Here is a 15272-nt window from a genome sequence, read left to right as displayed (position 1 = left end):
AACACTTCGGTCATTTTTTGGGTCAGGTCAAAGGTCAGGTCACCAGAGGTCACCAAAGGTAAAATGTTGACTATTTCAACATTTTTGAAACTGCCAACGGCTATCTCCGGAACCGATAGAGCTACAGCGCCGCGGAAAAGCGCATTCGATAGCCCTTTTACAGACCTTTCTGAATAATGCTCTCAGATTTGACCTCAGGTCAACGGTTTAGCCTCCAGAGGGCAAAAACTCCAAAAATAGCCGTTTTTACGAAAATTGGTTTTTCGGCGATAACTTTTGACTCAAAAGAGCCATGACATTACTTTTGCCAGCATCGTGTTCCTCTCGTCGAGACGCGTCGAATGAACTATAAGTTGACATTGAAAAGTCAACTTGAAAATTTGACCTCAGGTCAAGGTCATGACCAGACCGGAAAAGGTCATGTTGCATATCAGTCGATCCGCAACGTCGAGCCGAACACATCTAAGGCGTTTTCAGCGCTCTAGCACGCCTCAATCAGAAGTTATAAGCGAAAAACTGTTAGATTCTGTTCGTGACCTGAGATGACCTCGGGGACATAAAGAGGGGTCACAGTTGCCATTTTTCGGTTCAGTGTGTCAATTTTACCTACATCTCGATGTTTGAGAGTGTCTAGAGTAGCGTTCGTGCAAAGCAGACGCTTTTTGATTTTCTCCCATTGACTTATAATTGAGAGGCCGCAAAATTGCCCTGACCTTAGGTCACCGATATCAAAATTCCGAGATATACATTTTATAGATACTGTTACCCTCATCAATCGCTGAAATTTCAAAGTGATCGGTCACTCGGTGTAGCTATGGCAGACATTGAAACTTTTTATGAGGTGAGGTCACTTCAAGTGACCTGGTGACCTGACCTTGAATGACCTTGGTCTGAAATTTTCACAACATGTGTAAAATTGATGTATGATAAGGTGTACCAAAAACGGCGGCGCTCCGCGCCGCCGTTTTTGAGATATCTGCGAAAAACCGGAGGGGGGGGGGGGTGTTCAAACACTCCCCCACACTTGGGCGCGGGATAGATTAGAAGTGGTCCTTTTCAGTTTCCCTGCTCAACGATTTCTTCCGTTTCTTTCATGTGATTTACCGGATCACAGAATCGGGCCGTGTTTCCCACTTTAGTCCTTGGGACTCCCTTCTTTGAAATAGCGGCCTCTTAGGCGGCTGGCCAGACGAACCTAAGGCACTGGCAAAATGGCGAGCCTTTTGCGTTTTTTTCGACTCACTGAACACACAAAACTTGGCTTTCAGAAGAACTAACAATCTGAAACTAACAACGCGGCGAAATAAAAGAAATCAGCTTCACAAAGCAAAGAATCGTGAGTAGATTAAACCGAGAAAAAATGAACATCAAACACGATATGATTCGAGGAAAGAAACAAAGCAGTAAAATTAGTAAGTTGCGATAAAGGATCAGCTCAAAGAAGAAGGAATATTTACTGGAAGCAGCGTTCCTGAAAAAGGTTGCTGTGTTACCCACTGTGAGGAACTGGTTACTACCCGGTACGATGTGGCACGTCTGGAGCGGTAACAGCGCAGTCGGCAGTGGCACAGACGTCCCCTCCGCCTGTCCGTCCGCATGTCCGTCTGCCCATCGCTGCCTCGGTCTGTTCGCTGGTCCGTGCGTCCTTCCGACGGTCCCCGGCGCCCTGGCGCTGCGCCCGGCTGGTATTGACCTCGGGGCTGGCGTGCAGCCCGACTCCCAAGGAAGCCCCTCGGTGGCGAACGGCCGCCCTGCCGCCGCGCGCCCCGGCCGTATACCAGGAGTAACAGAACAGGACGCGGTGGTGCTGCCGCACCAGGGCAAGGACGCGGTGGAGCCGATACTGCCGCGTCCGAACCGGGCAGACACAACCAGTGTGAAATGGGACAGCCAACAAGACCGAGAGTCACGTGCACTTCAGACTGCATTGGTTGATGACAATGCAACCGAAATGGGACTCGTATGTCATCGATATTTGGACATATCATAAATTAACCGCGGGGCCGGTTAGCCACATATCTGAACGCTGCAGCTGCACTGTGACTCTCCGGAAATAGCGCTGCCATATTATCTATGTGAAGCGCTGGCGGTGGACGACGCTCACCGGCATACAGCGTCGCTGGTGCAGACACTCATCAGCCGTTAAAAATATGGTAAATATGGTCATTAGCGCTCCATTTCCACGACCTGTGACTCGAGTAATAAGTACACCCGGTGAACATAGTAATGAAGTCGATGTTTTGACGTGTTAAGTGGACAGATCTAAAAACGAAAATAAGTTTTTTTCATGAGCAATTGAGCAGGAGCGAGCATGTAATTTTCGGGAAGGCTGAATGACCATATACCGAACTGCAACCGTTTTAGGTTCGAAAATGATTTTTTACGGCCTGCAACGTCATGTCCCAATTAGAACCAGCATGATACAACTGTCCAAGGACTAGAACACATTTACATTGCTGATTCATGATGGGACAACATATAAGCCATTATCAAATGTAGTGGGAAAACAAACGAGGAGCCAGAATGTGCTTTATACAACATAGTCAGGCACGTATGACGTAGCCTGTTTCATGTGTTTGGCAGGATAAAAAATACAAAGATGAAAAGTAGGTACTGATGCCAGGTAACAAAAGCAGCACATTTCAAGAATCCTAGGACGGCAGGTTTGGTTGAAAGGTTAAATCCTGCGCTTGCGTTACCTCCCTTCGGCATACGATAAGCGTACTCGTTAGTGATTTCATGCATCGGACGCTGGATGGTCTTATAGAGTTCGGCATTCACATTGTATTCGTTGTCCCGGGGCTGCCGTGTGGTGTGTGTGTGTGGGGGGGGGGGGGGGTGTCCGTTGCCGGTCTTTCGGGGACCTCCATCTATCCGGCGCCCGTCTGGGCAGATGTTGGCGGGCGGAGCGCCGTCGGTGATCGCTCACGGCACCGACACACCGACAATGAGCCCACCGTCCCCGCGGCTGCATGCAGATCGCCTCTCGCACGCACGTGCACGTACACTGACACACTGACGCATCTTAGCCAGTGTACCGTCAGCAAACACATAAGGCATGTTTAGATAAATATGAACAAGAGAGCATAACGCGTTTATTTTAACGAGAGCATGCAATATTTCATATGCGTTTTAATTGCCATTTCCTGATAGGCACCTTAATAGCCTCATCTTGGCAAGGGCCATCAGTGAAGGAATCATTGACAACTGAATTTGAAAGCCTCGGGAACTTAGCACCCCGGCCGGTACCGCAATTCGGATGATCAGGAAAATTGGAGCTCGGGGATGCATTGTGCATTGGTATTTGATATTTATGGATGCTGTTATAAATTGAAGTCAATGTAAGTTACACAACATGATAAAGTGTGACGAATGTTTTTACACAACGGCAGACTAGTCACTGCTCGTCTACTACAGACACTTCCCTCGTGTAAATCACCGTTTACAAAAAAAACGACATTTATTGCATCATTCCTCGATTGGATTCACAAAGCACACGGAACGATACCGAGAGTTAAACCAAGGCTGAAGCCTTGATATGTTACAAGAGGCTGCTTAGATACCAACTGTGATCATTTTCGGCTGAAAGGAAACCAAAGCCTGTAATATTTAGTATTTTAATCATCCAAAACGAGAATAATCATGCTCAACGAAAATACCTTTTACCATTAGTGGTTCCAAGCAAAAATAGCAGGGTGCCGGTGCCCGAAATACGCTTAACGCTAATGCGCTACATTCCGAAAGATTTCATTTCAAAGCCCATTTATACGTCCTTCCAATGATGTCCCCCTCCAGCAGTCGTCTACTCATTTAGCTATTTTCTTCGTCATTCGTCCTTTCATTCCCTGCCATTGCAGCTCACCTAATAATCCAACCGCCACTATATGTGGAGGTGGCCAACCATCCAGGCTTATATCGTACAAACACACAATTAAATGGGTTTGATAGCTCGCATGTCAACAATGAGGGCACTAGCTGAATAGCTAATTGACTTCTTTTCTATAAGTTAAATGCTGAATGGACATTAAGAAATATTGTAGCAACCGATATAAGACATTCACATGTATATTTTTCGGCTATATTGAGCTACATACAATATACATCATATCGAAAGCATCGTTACCGTTGTGAAAGAAAGATAACGATCTGTTTAATGCAATGATAAGTAATATTGTTGTCAATTACCTACTGTCTCAATAATTCAAAGCACGATGTCGGAATGTCATATGATACAAAGTCAAATAGCTTTACTGTTTTGATTTTTTAGTTGAAGAGATCGGTTGCTGTACTGATCGTCCCTATAGCCTCTGCCCTTGCTTACTGACCTCCATGTCAGGTCCGCTAGCGGCGGCGCCCTGCTGACCTCTGTGACCCGCCTGACCACAGGCCAGCTGCCGGGCGCCCCTCTGACCTCTGTGACCTGACCTCTGTGACCTGTCCGGCTAACCTCTGTGACCTGACCACAGGCCAGCTGCCGGGCGCCGGCGGCGGCGATGACGACGGCGACAAAGAGAAGGAGGAGGAGGCGGAGAGAGAGCGGCTGGAGGCCATCGCAGAGGCCGAGGAGCGCCGCAAGGAGAAACACCGCAAAATGGAGGAGGAGCGCGAGCAGCTGCGGCAGGGCATCCGCGACAAGGTGGGCACCGAACACATAGCGCCGCGGGCGCGTAGGCGTTCAACACTGACACGCGCACATATAGGTTCAGACAAGAATAAAACGGCGGGAAGAATATTGCTTTCTGTAAGAAATGTGTGGGTGATATGCTTGAGTTAGTTCAGCTTCCCGTGACACGTCCATGTGGAGCTGAATCCGCTTACACGTCGGCCCCATGGACACACGAGAAAACACAAAAGGCATTTTGATCATGGATAATAGCTGGTATTGTGATAAGCTGATCAGAAATTAATGTAATTCCTGCGTGTTGCCTACAGAGCGGAATAGACCCAACGGAAGACGGTATATCCGTTTTTTTTTGTGGTTGACATCACCGCTAAACGCTAACCCAACTCTGAGTGCAGAATTTCGCGCTGCATTGTTGTTGGGCGCTGCAAGTGACGATAATGATGGCCAATAATACGTTCATTTGAACAATGTTGCCAGGTGGATGTGATAAAATGTATTAATTGTAGTACGCCTTTATAATAATTTCATTTCACTAAAATGTTATCATTTATCTTATGTGCGTACCCAGCTGACGACTATTCGTCCAAATTTATTCTCCGAACTCCGTTGCAAACTTTGCTGGAACGTTTGTGACCTTGAGATTAGTTGCCAAAGAAGGTCGTGCTGTCGAGATTTCCCCGCCGCCGTGGGCGAGAACTTCAGCCCTACCTAGCTCTGACGGGCCGAATTACGGCCAACTATGTGGCGATGATGATCGGCGGGCACCAGCCGGCTAATCGTTACTGCAGGCCCAGGGTCAGACGCCACTCTGGACTCTGAAAATTACAGCGATAGCGCATCAACCATCACTGTGCATCCTGCTTATCTTCAGTTCTGCAAAGAAACTGACGAAACTGCAAAGAAAGAATTATAATCGTTGGCCTCTATAAGTTGAGAAAGTGGTGACCTTAGCCGTAAAACCTGTTTCAGCCACACTAGCTGTGCGAATAAATTAATATGAGTTTTGTTTGAAGTATGATGCCGACGTGTTCAAATGCTATGATCTTTTATTGTAGGTATGATGGCGATGCCTTATCGCCGGCTCACGTGTCCTTTGAGTCGTCACTCTCGATCACCCGTCCCGCACTGCATGCAATCGAGGACTGGATAGTTACCTACTGACGACTCATCAGCTCCAATGACTGAGTCGGGTAAACGTTTACAACGAATTACATCACAGTGCTCTAAACGATGTGGAGATCCTCTCGAGCTGTGATTGGCACTAGTTGCTACGATGAGCGAACTCATATGATACCTGTGGATGCGTCTAAAGCTAGCTTCTGAGTTCCCTGCAGCTCTGAGAGGCCTTGAGCACTGTCAACATGGCAATGTGAGGGAATGACATTGTTTGAGAATGCGGTATGCTCTCATTTTGTAGACATTGTTTGCACTGTTCGCCTTTGATCATAGTTGACAATTGTGCTAATTTAGTGGCGCAATGCAGGCTTCGGGAGCCACTGGAGTCCGGCATTGAGCCGGGTTGACTGAGGGATCTATTCAAGGTGTCGTGCTGGCTGTGGAGACGGAGTGCTCTCAGGACCACGGTGTGCTAACACGGTCCCATTCGTACGACGCACTGAGCCTACTCGCGGAGTTACATAGTGGGCACAGATTCACTGAAATTATGTTGGCTCATCCTTGTGATTGTCAGAAAGTGGCGGTGATGTGTACGAGTTTTATTGGCATAGGGACTATTCGTTCAATTGAAGTTTGCAATACGGGGGCAGTTGAAGTGGGCTATGCATTTTTGACGAGGATACGCAACGCTGCTGTATACCTATAGGACTGGCAATACAATGGTCAAATTGGCATAACACTATACGTAAAAATACCAATTCACAGTCTATGCAAATTAAAATTGATGATTCAAACATGATAAATGTAAAAACCGTTGTTTACTGTAAGTACTGAAGTTTCAGTTCCACAGAACACTATTCTGCTGGGGTAAAATGTTTTATTAATCGATACGACATGGCTCCAGCCATCATTTATATCGTTCCATTCTAGATATGATCAAAAATGCTGAGTTACGCGCTGAGCTGCTGAGCTAAGACTGATGCCGAGATAACAGGTGGACGTCCCCTCTGTTTCAGTATAACATAAAGAAGAAGGTGGTGGAGGAGGCGGCGATGCCGGCCGAGCCCGACAACCCGCTGATGCGGAAGAAGAAGACGCCCGAGGAGCTGGCCCGCGAGGCGGAACTGGCAGACCAGGACGAGTTCACCAGTGAGTGCCGCCGACGCCGCTCTCCGGGCCGGCCGAACGGCGCGCCCGAGAGTCGCCGGGAGAGGCCCGGCTACTTCCAACTATCGCCGTCTTCCCCGAACTCTGCGCTGTACAGGGTCCCCTCTCAACTCCCTGTTTTATCTGAAGAGCATAGGAACGAGAGACCTAAACCTTTTACGTTCTTTTTTTTTAATTAAAAGCTCAGCGCTACCAGATACCGAGCTAGCCTGCCAATTTAAAGGTTCGTTTCTTTTCTGACCTACCTTCAATGTCGATACTTCCCACGCGCAGACGCACAACCATTCCCGCTGCAGGTCCGGTCGCAAGAGGCCTAATATCGCTCTTGACAGGCGTGTTTACCCGTGGGACGCGTACGTCGACATCCATTCGCCCATTAGCTGAGCACCGGTGTCAATTTCCCGCGCGCGAGCGTGGCTGCGGCGGACTACACCTCTGCCCGCCAGCCGCTCCGATATTAGTGGGCCGTACGCACGGCGTATGTGGCGCCGCCGGCCGGGCCCGGGTGCAGTGGCGGGCGGCCCGTCCGCGGGTCGCAGTCCTGCCGGGGCGATCGGCCCCCGCTCGATACCGCCTGCCCCGGCCGTCGTATCCCTCCCGAAACCTGACGGCCGTCCCCAGATAAATATCGGCTGCTGGTCGGCTGACCTTTCGGAAACGTCCCCGGCGTCACCGAGAGCCGTTTCCGATCGCGGGCCGTTTGGAGCCCGTTTCCCCGGCCGTTGGACGTTTGGAGCCCGTTTCCCCGGCCGTTGGACGGTTCGCTGGCTGACCCGGCCGGACCGGCCGCAATCAGCGCCCATTGCCCCGTCACAGACCGCTCCATATCACATCGTTATTTCGGACAACATCGGGTGAAATCGAGATGGTTCGGCGATTGGCCCGGCACTCGGTGTTATAGTAGGTCAATTCTTCGAAATGGAACAATGAGTCGCTGCGAGTTTTATCTGTTGAACTAGTAACTAATCGCTGATGGGCTCCATAGCTTACAGCTCACAACTATGTTTTTCCAATCGTTTCATGTTGATGCGAGTGTTAATGGCCCCCGACAGCCCACGGTTATCAAAACGGGTTTATGATCCTTTGATATTCAAATGTATGTAATGAAGCCAGGCTTCGGTGCTAGCTCGGTCTACTCGGCCGGCGGGCGCGATCCTATGGGACTTGATACTGTACACGTTACTGTTTACAAGTTTGGCACGATGGTGTTATGTCCCTTTACCTCTTCATCTCCTGGGTATCAATCTATCAATCTCTATACACGGTCGGTTGACAGGATGATCGGTGAGACCCTGTATTGTTACGTCCCTATCCGCGGGACCCCGTGTCATTACATATTTCCGTCCGTGACACACCGCGTCAATTATCGAGGGCAGCGCTTTTCGAGGAGCGCTGTGGCCCGAAGGTTTGAACTTTGAATTGTGAAAAATTGAAAAACGCCCGCCCGCCGCAAAAGGCAAACACCGCAAAACGCGCAAAACGCACGCCCGAAACGCAAACGAAAAGGTCGCAAAAAATAAACAAACGCACGCCCGCCGCAAACCGCAAATAAAAAAACGCAAAAACGCCGCAAAACAATAAAACCGCCCGCATCGCACGCCCGCTAACCGCCAACCGAAAACGCCTAAAAATCGCCCGCCCGCCGCCAAGAAAAAAAACACCGCAAAAAAACGAAAAAGCGGCCGCCAACCGCAAACAAATTTAACACCGCAAACGACGCAAAAAAAAAAGAAAACCGCCCGCATCGCCCGCCAGCCGCCAACGACAAACACCGCAAAAAAAACACAAAACGCCCGCCCGCCGCAAAACGTAAACACCGCAAAACGTGTAAAACGCCCGCCCGAAAAGCCAACGCGAACGGCAAAAAATCGCCCGACCGCCGCAAACCACACAGAAAAAAAAACGCCCGCACCGCACCGACGCTAACTGCTAACCGAAAACGACTAAAAGTCGCCCGCCAGCCGCCAAACGCAAACACCGCAAATAAGCGCCCGGCCGCAGCAAGATAATAATTTATCAACGACTGGCATATCGCTAGGCTGGTCATTTTCACAAATCAAAGATATCTGCAAAAATCCCCTAGATGAAAGCGCCCGATTAAAAAACGGATGGCACGTGCGTGTTCCTCGCCCCCAACTTCCTTCAGGTCAATCGTCATTTGGGTCACCTAACGCATTGACGACCGGCTGGGTGGAATGAACATTGCGCCAAGAAACGTAAGTATATTGTCAAAAAGAATCCCCAGAATGGTGGATCCCAAAAGTTTGAAACTACCACTTTGGCCCACTGGACCACACATTAAACAGTTGCCGACCGGATGACACCCATTGTTTGGTCACCCACGCCATAGTATGCATCATGGGTGCGCCGAAATGACCAAAAGTCCCAATTTCCGGTGTGCAGGGTCATTTTCAACGGCACGTGGCACGTGGTTCTGGACTTTTCCGGCCACTTTGCGACATACCCATGGGTAGTGCACTGAATGGTGGTTGATCTGCATGGAAGAAAATGGGGGGTCGTTTGGATCGTTTTCGAGCAATCTGCCGTGGAACGCATTTTTTCATTTTGCCCATTGGCTTAACACGGGAATTTTCAAAGTCACGTGGCACGTGCACCAGATGGTCCGCGGAGGGGAGACCCATACTAGAACGTAGATCACCTGGCCCACTAGAAATCCTGAAAAAATCAGAATTTTTGGAGCAGCCGTTTTCAAGAGCATCAAGTTGTAGGTACTGATCTCAGGCAGCTTTTGCCAAATTGTCAGGGAACTCAGATTTGTTTTTCAATAGAAAAACACAATTCTAAAGAATAGTGTTTTAACTATTGACAACAAACCTTCGGTTACAATTCTAAAGAATAGTGTTTTAACTATTGACAACAAACCTTCGGTTACCCCGTTTACATGAGTCAGCGTCCGTTTACAGTGTTGTCGATCCGTTAGAGTCCGGAGCGTGGTTCACTCGCTTGTCCCAGTGTCCCATCCAGTGTCGCCAATATTTTATCCGTGCTGCTAAATTGTACAGCCGGGCAGATACACACAAACACATGGATCACACTAGGCCAGCCCAGCATCATCTGTCCACTGGGTCCCCGCGGCCCTCCCGCAGCACCTTCCGTACCGAGTATTCATGCCACGCCAACTCGGCTGTACCATGCAACTTGGAGTCCTGGCTTTCTTGTGTAGTCGAAACAGTGGCTCGGCTTCCGGGATCCGATGTTGAAACATTCTTAATAAAACTCAATTCGGTATTGCAATTCACCAAAAACAAGGTTACCTGTGTCATTATTTATTGTGAAAAGGCCACTAGCGATATTGTTTAAGTACTCTTCCGGTTTCTATTGAGTAATGTATCAGAAAATGTTTGAAAAACGGAGCGTGTGGCCGCCGTTCAGTTACGTAACAAACGCGCTGGCTGACAGCGACTGATGGCTACCGCCGCGAACCGACTGGAAACTGAACAGCACCTCTGTGGTTGCAGAACTGAAAAACTCGCTGGAAACGCAAGTGAACGAAATAAAGCAGCAGATCGAAGGTAAGTCGGGGACGCATCGCTGCCACACATAAAGCCTTAGAGCGCTGTGAGTTTTAGTCGTCTGCCATTTATTTTTGCAGCTTTTTGCACGCCGGTCTAGTGGCATATCTAGAGCCTTAGGCGCGTGGTGATCGTCCCGTTCGCTGTCCATGCAACTGACGCCGCCCTCGTCTCGTTCAGTCGCACGATGCAAGCGCAGAGCATTGTGAATTCAGGTGACGGCGGCGCGACGCATGCCGGTTCGGTGCGCGCCGCCCCGCTCTGAGAGGTAGCGTCCCGGCACCGCCGCCGCGTGTAACCGATCGGTCTGTGTTTCAGAGAAGATGAGGTCAATCCATGGTAAGTGAGGAGGCCACTCGGCGCCCCTCTCTAGCCGTTCAGTGTGACCTCACGGGCACGTCTAGTCACAGATCGTCCACGACCGCGCCCTCGGTCTATCTCTATCTCTCTCTCTGCGGCGCTGGCTGTCTTCCTTCCTTCGCTGTCTCTATCTGGCTCTATCCTTATCCAGCCGCGTACAGCCTCAGTGTGACCTCGTGTACCCTGAGAGGACTGGTGACCCCTCCCCCGTGACCCAGCGTGACCTGCTGGTGAGCTCCCAATGTTACCCGCACCGTCGGCATGACATGTAGCCGGTCGACCCCCGCTCGAGCCGTTCGGTGTGACCTGCGACCCGACAGCCGGAGTCCGGACAGCGGGCTGCTGCTGACGCTACTGTTTCCAGGGCACAGTGTGACCCGCGAGAAACTGTCGCCTGTCACACCTCGCTGACCTCCAGCCCACGCCTCCCGCTGTGACCCGATCTGTCAGCCCCACCGGTGGACTGGCAAATATCTGAAGGCCCCTGGTGCTGTACCCGGCTCTGCTGGTGTTTTTATTGTTGCAGCAGCCTAAGCTCTTTGGAAAAGACCTTTCTGAGTTCTCCCCAACTATTATCAATAGAACACACACACACCTCTCTCCGAGCCGCACACCGCAACCGAGTGCTCTATCCTCCTCGCTTCATTTCTTCACTAGGTGTCACTTCATGTAGCTGCTGGATGTGGTGTGCACTGGACTGATCAGCTTGTGTATTGGAGTCTTTGGTTTAAACATCGGGGCTGAACTTCGCCCGGTCGGCAGTCGATGTGATGGCACAGCATCCCTCCCAAGGCGTTCCGGCCTCTCCCTGTGACAGCCTTTTCCCAGCTGTCGCCGCCTCCCCCTGCCGTCGGTCGGCCGTCGCTGGCTCTCACTGGACTCCTGTCTCCGCAGGGAAGTGTGTTTTGCAATGAGGCGGCCCTCAAGCGGGACTATGCAAGCGGCCGCCCAGCTGCGGCCGACTGGCGGACCGCTGAGCTGAACTGAGCGGACCGGGCACGCCGCTGAACGGAGATCTGGCACCGGGCGTGCCCCCGCCTGCGGCCGGCGCTGCCGTGCGGCCGCGGGGAGACGCGTCGGTCCGTCCGAGCGCCGCTGCCGCCGCGCGCCGACCGCAGGCCGCCGCCGCCGCCGCCGCCGGCGCGCCGGGCCGGCCGCCGTGCGCTGGCCGGCCGGGCCGTCCGCGCGCCCTCGCCGGCCGTGACTTCTGGACCCCCGCAGTGGCGGCGGCGACCCTCGGCCCTCCCCTGGGTGTGCTCTGTACGTCTGTGTGTCCCGGCACAGGGTCGCGGCCGCCCCTGTCCACGGCTGGCGGGCGGCGCCGCGGCGCGCGCCCCACCACTGGCGGCCCCCCTCCCCTCCCCGCGTCCCCTCGGTCACTGTCGCCCGCCCCCGCCCCCGCCCCGAGCGGCCGCCGGCGCGGGGCGCGCGCCGCCCTCCGACCGTCCGGCCGCCACGGCGAGTCGGCCGGCGCGGCGATACACACACGGCCGCCAGTCGCCAGCCGAGACCGCTCCCGCTCCCGTGTCTGTGTAACAAAGGTACCAAAGTCTTAGCAACGAGTGTCGGCCGGCGGGCCGCGAACTGGACGCCGCCGCGGCGAGAGTAGCCTAGCGCGCGCGGCGCCGCGCCGCCGCTGGTGTACAGCGGTGGCCTGTGCAGTGGTAGCCGTAGCGCGCGCCCGGCCGGCGGTCTCAGCACCGCTCCGTAGGCCTTATCTTGTTTGGGCGCCGCCGCTATTTCGCCGGTAGGCCTGTAGCCAGGCCCGGCTTGGTTGCGCTCGCCGGCGTCCGGCAGAGCCCCCTCGCCAGGCCGTTGTAGGCATCAGGCGTTCCTTGTTATTGTGCAGACGTTTTGTTATAACAGGAATAAATCTTACGGTGAAAACTGCGCCTGTAGATGTGTGGTCACTCTGTGAAACGTACTTAGCACCGACTGGAAACCAGCTACACAATTCATGGCTGTTTATTCAGTAGAAATACGTAACCAAGAGCATTTAACGCTTAAGGTACAGACAAGTTTTTCGAGTAGTTCTGAAAATCTCCTACGGGGCAGTGAAGTGGTGGGAAAGTCCCCAGATCCAGAAATCTACAACAAAGATTAAGGGTATGATATTAAAAACTTTGCTAACTTGTGAAGCTCTCAGGTTGTCTTATACATCACTGCCAGGCTTGGTGTTTACGCCACTCACGCACTTTATAAGTGATAGCTCAGAGTTACTGGGGAAGTTGGCTAAGTTAGGAGATTCCATAAAATCCATAGGGCAGCGTGGAGCTCATCAACACAATAACTGAATTCATTGGTTGTGAGCAATGCAGTATTCGAGGCCAACGGTTGGCCGCCTTCGCCGGGCCAGTTTTTTTTTAACAAGGAGGTGTATCAACACCCTTCCCCGCCTAACTCGGCACCGGTGCTGCGTACTGCGTAGAGGCATGAGGTAAGCGGCGTTCGAAAGAGCGTAAAAAAAACACGAAGAAAGCATTTCAATCATTTTTTTCTTAGGTCAGGTCAAAGGTCAAAAAAACAGTCGAGCCGGTGACCCCGGCCGGAGCGGACGTGTGTCAGTGCGCTGTCCGTGCGCGGGGCAGGTCGGTCCGCGCATGTGGCAGTAGGCGTCCCCGGGCGGGTGGGGCGGCGCGGCGCGGACGATCAGGCGAAATCAAACAGTGCTTGTGAGTGCGACGTCGGACATAATGCCGTCGCCTTTAAACTCCGAAGAGGACTCCGTTTTTACGGACGCCGACGAGGAGCTGGGCCGTCATCCGACCAGTGGCGGAGTCAGGAGCGGCCGGCGGATCTCCGTGTCGGAGCGCGTTCAGGGCCTCGAGAAGACGGCACACCCACCCGCGTCGGTGAGTCAGAAGAGACGGCGGGTAAGCGGGCACGAACGGCACGCATCTATCGGACTAGACGAGCTGGCCTTGTCGCAAATCAAGGGGCTCATAGACGCTGGTAACGCGACCATAATACAGAAACTAGAGCGGCTAGAGACAAGGCTTCAGTCTTTCGAGAAGCGCCTTGACATCATTGAGCATGACACATTTGAGGCCGCGTCGCGAGCAAAGGACATGGAGGCAGAAGTAGCGCGACTCAAACAAACAAACGAGTCACTGAAAGAGCAGATAAACTCAATGGACACAAACCACAGGCTGGACAGTCTGATTCTCAAAAGCGACGAATTCGGTCGCAGAACAATCAATGAAGATATCGAGGAAAAAGCTCGGCATATCTTGAACTCAAGCTTCGAATGGCTTAAGCTGTCGAGCGGTGACCTACAAGTGGTCCACCGTCTGCAGGCTGACAACACGGTCATCTGCAAGTTCGTCAGAAGGTCAGTCCGAGACCAGATATACGACAGCCGTTTCAGACAGAAAACGCGCACGGCAGGGCACCGTCTGTTCATAACAGAATCGCTGTCCGTCCATAATCGCGATATCATGAACGCGCTCCTCGGCGCCAAGAGAGAAGGACGCATATATACGTGCTTCACGAGAAGAGGATACCCATTCTTCAAGCAGAGTACCAGCTCCAACAGTCGCCGGGTGACGAGCCTGGAGCAGATCCGGCCGATCCTGGACGCGCCCCTGCCTCGCCCCGAGGCGCGACCGGAGCCGCGGCCGGCGGCGGGACGCGCGGCGGGGAGGGGCGGAGGTGGGGCGAACGGTGTACGGGACGGTGGTGGGCCGTCAGCGCGGGACGTTCCGGCGGGTCGACCGATCGGTCCGGCCGGCCGGGGCGCTGGGGTCGGCGGCGATCGGAGAACTGCGGCCCCTGCAGCGCCGCCGGCGGCCGCGGGCGGCGGCCATCCGCCCGTCGGCCCCGACCCCGAACCGGTGAAGGTGCGGGAGCGGCAGCCGGAGCCATCCGTTCCAGACCAAGGTACTGTTGTGACGGGGAGCGGTCGCGGCGCGGGGACGGGGGTTGACGGGAGTGCTGCCGCGGAGGCGCTACACGCTGAGTAGCCGTTGGTGCATGGCGTGTGCAAGTGTGTCGGGCCTCTCTCGATTGGTGTCTGGTGAGGGGCTAGAATCTAGGTGATTTGTCTGCCAGAAAGTTGCGTTTATTCCGTGTGCGAGGTGTTTCTATACTAATTTCTGTGTAACCAGAACCAATTGTTTGTTCGTTTGTTACGTGCGGAAAGTTTGTGTGTTTGTTTGCGAAAAAAGCTGACACAAAGGAAGGTCAGGCATACCGGTTGTCAACTTGTCACCATGTCCGTCGTATCGTGACAAGTTCTAGCTGATGTAGCACAGGATAGCGCGATAGGCTTAAACGTGCGATGTAGCCTTCCAGAGGTATAAGGGCCGCGCCGCCCGACCGAACCGACGATGTCGGCTCGTTCGGTCTCGAACTGGGGAGAAGGCGAGGGTACGGGTATGTTTTGGGAGGGTAACATCCGAGCAGGGCGGACGAGCCGTAAAGGAAAGAAGTCGGGTAGCATCCAGAACTCGATAAGCCAAGACGGATCCATA

General features: G+C 52.8%; 1 protein-coding gene across 6 annotated transcripts in view; it reads left to right on the top strand.

The window, feature by feature from the left end:
• The window catches only part of LOC122373490 (complexin-like), a 41145-nt gene extending 28454 nt beyond the window's left edge, over positions 1-12691 (top strand). For 3 of the 6 annotated variants that reach the window (XM_043351602.1, XM_043351604.1, XM_043351605.1), the window contains 5 exons: positions 4467-4636; positions 6757-6889; positions 10387-10440; positions 10759-10779; positions 11695-12691. In XM_043351602.1, coding sequence (XP_043207537.1) covers positions 4467-4636; positions 6757-6889; positions 10387-10440; positions 10759-10779; positions 11695-11714 — 398 coding nt within the window. In that variant the 3' untranslated portion in view covers positions 11715-12691. Of the gene's footprint in view, positions 1-4386; positions 4401-4466; positions 4637-6756; positions 6890-10386; positions 10441-10758; positions 10780-11694 lie in introns of all 6 variants that reach the window. The other 3 variants (XM_043351603.1, XM_043351606.1, XM_043351607.1) reach the window with 2 other exon arrangements.
• The last annotated feature ends 2581 nt before the right edge of the window (positions 12692-15272 follow it).

Source organism: Amphibalanus amphitrite, unplaced genomic scaffold (genome assembly GCF_019059575.1).
Source record: "Amphibalanus amphitrite isolate SeventyFive unplaced genomic scaffold, NRLGWU_Aamphi_draft 001504F_arrow, whole genome shotgun sequence".
Taxonomy (NCBI): Eukaryota; Metazoa; Arthropoda; class Thecostraca; order Balanomorpha; family Balanidae; genus Amphibalanus; species Amphibalanus amphitrite.
Note: the sequence above shows the minus strand (reverse complement) of the source record. Positions and strands in the feature narration are given on the sequence as shown.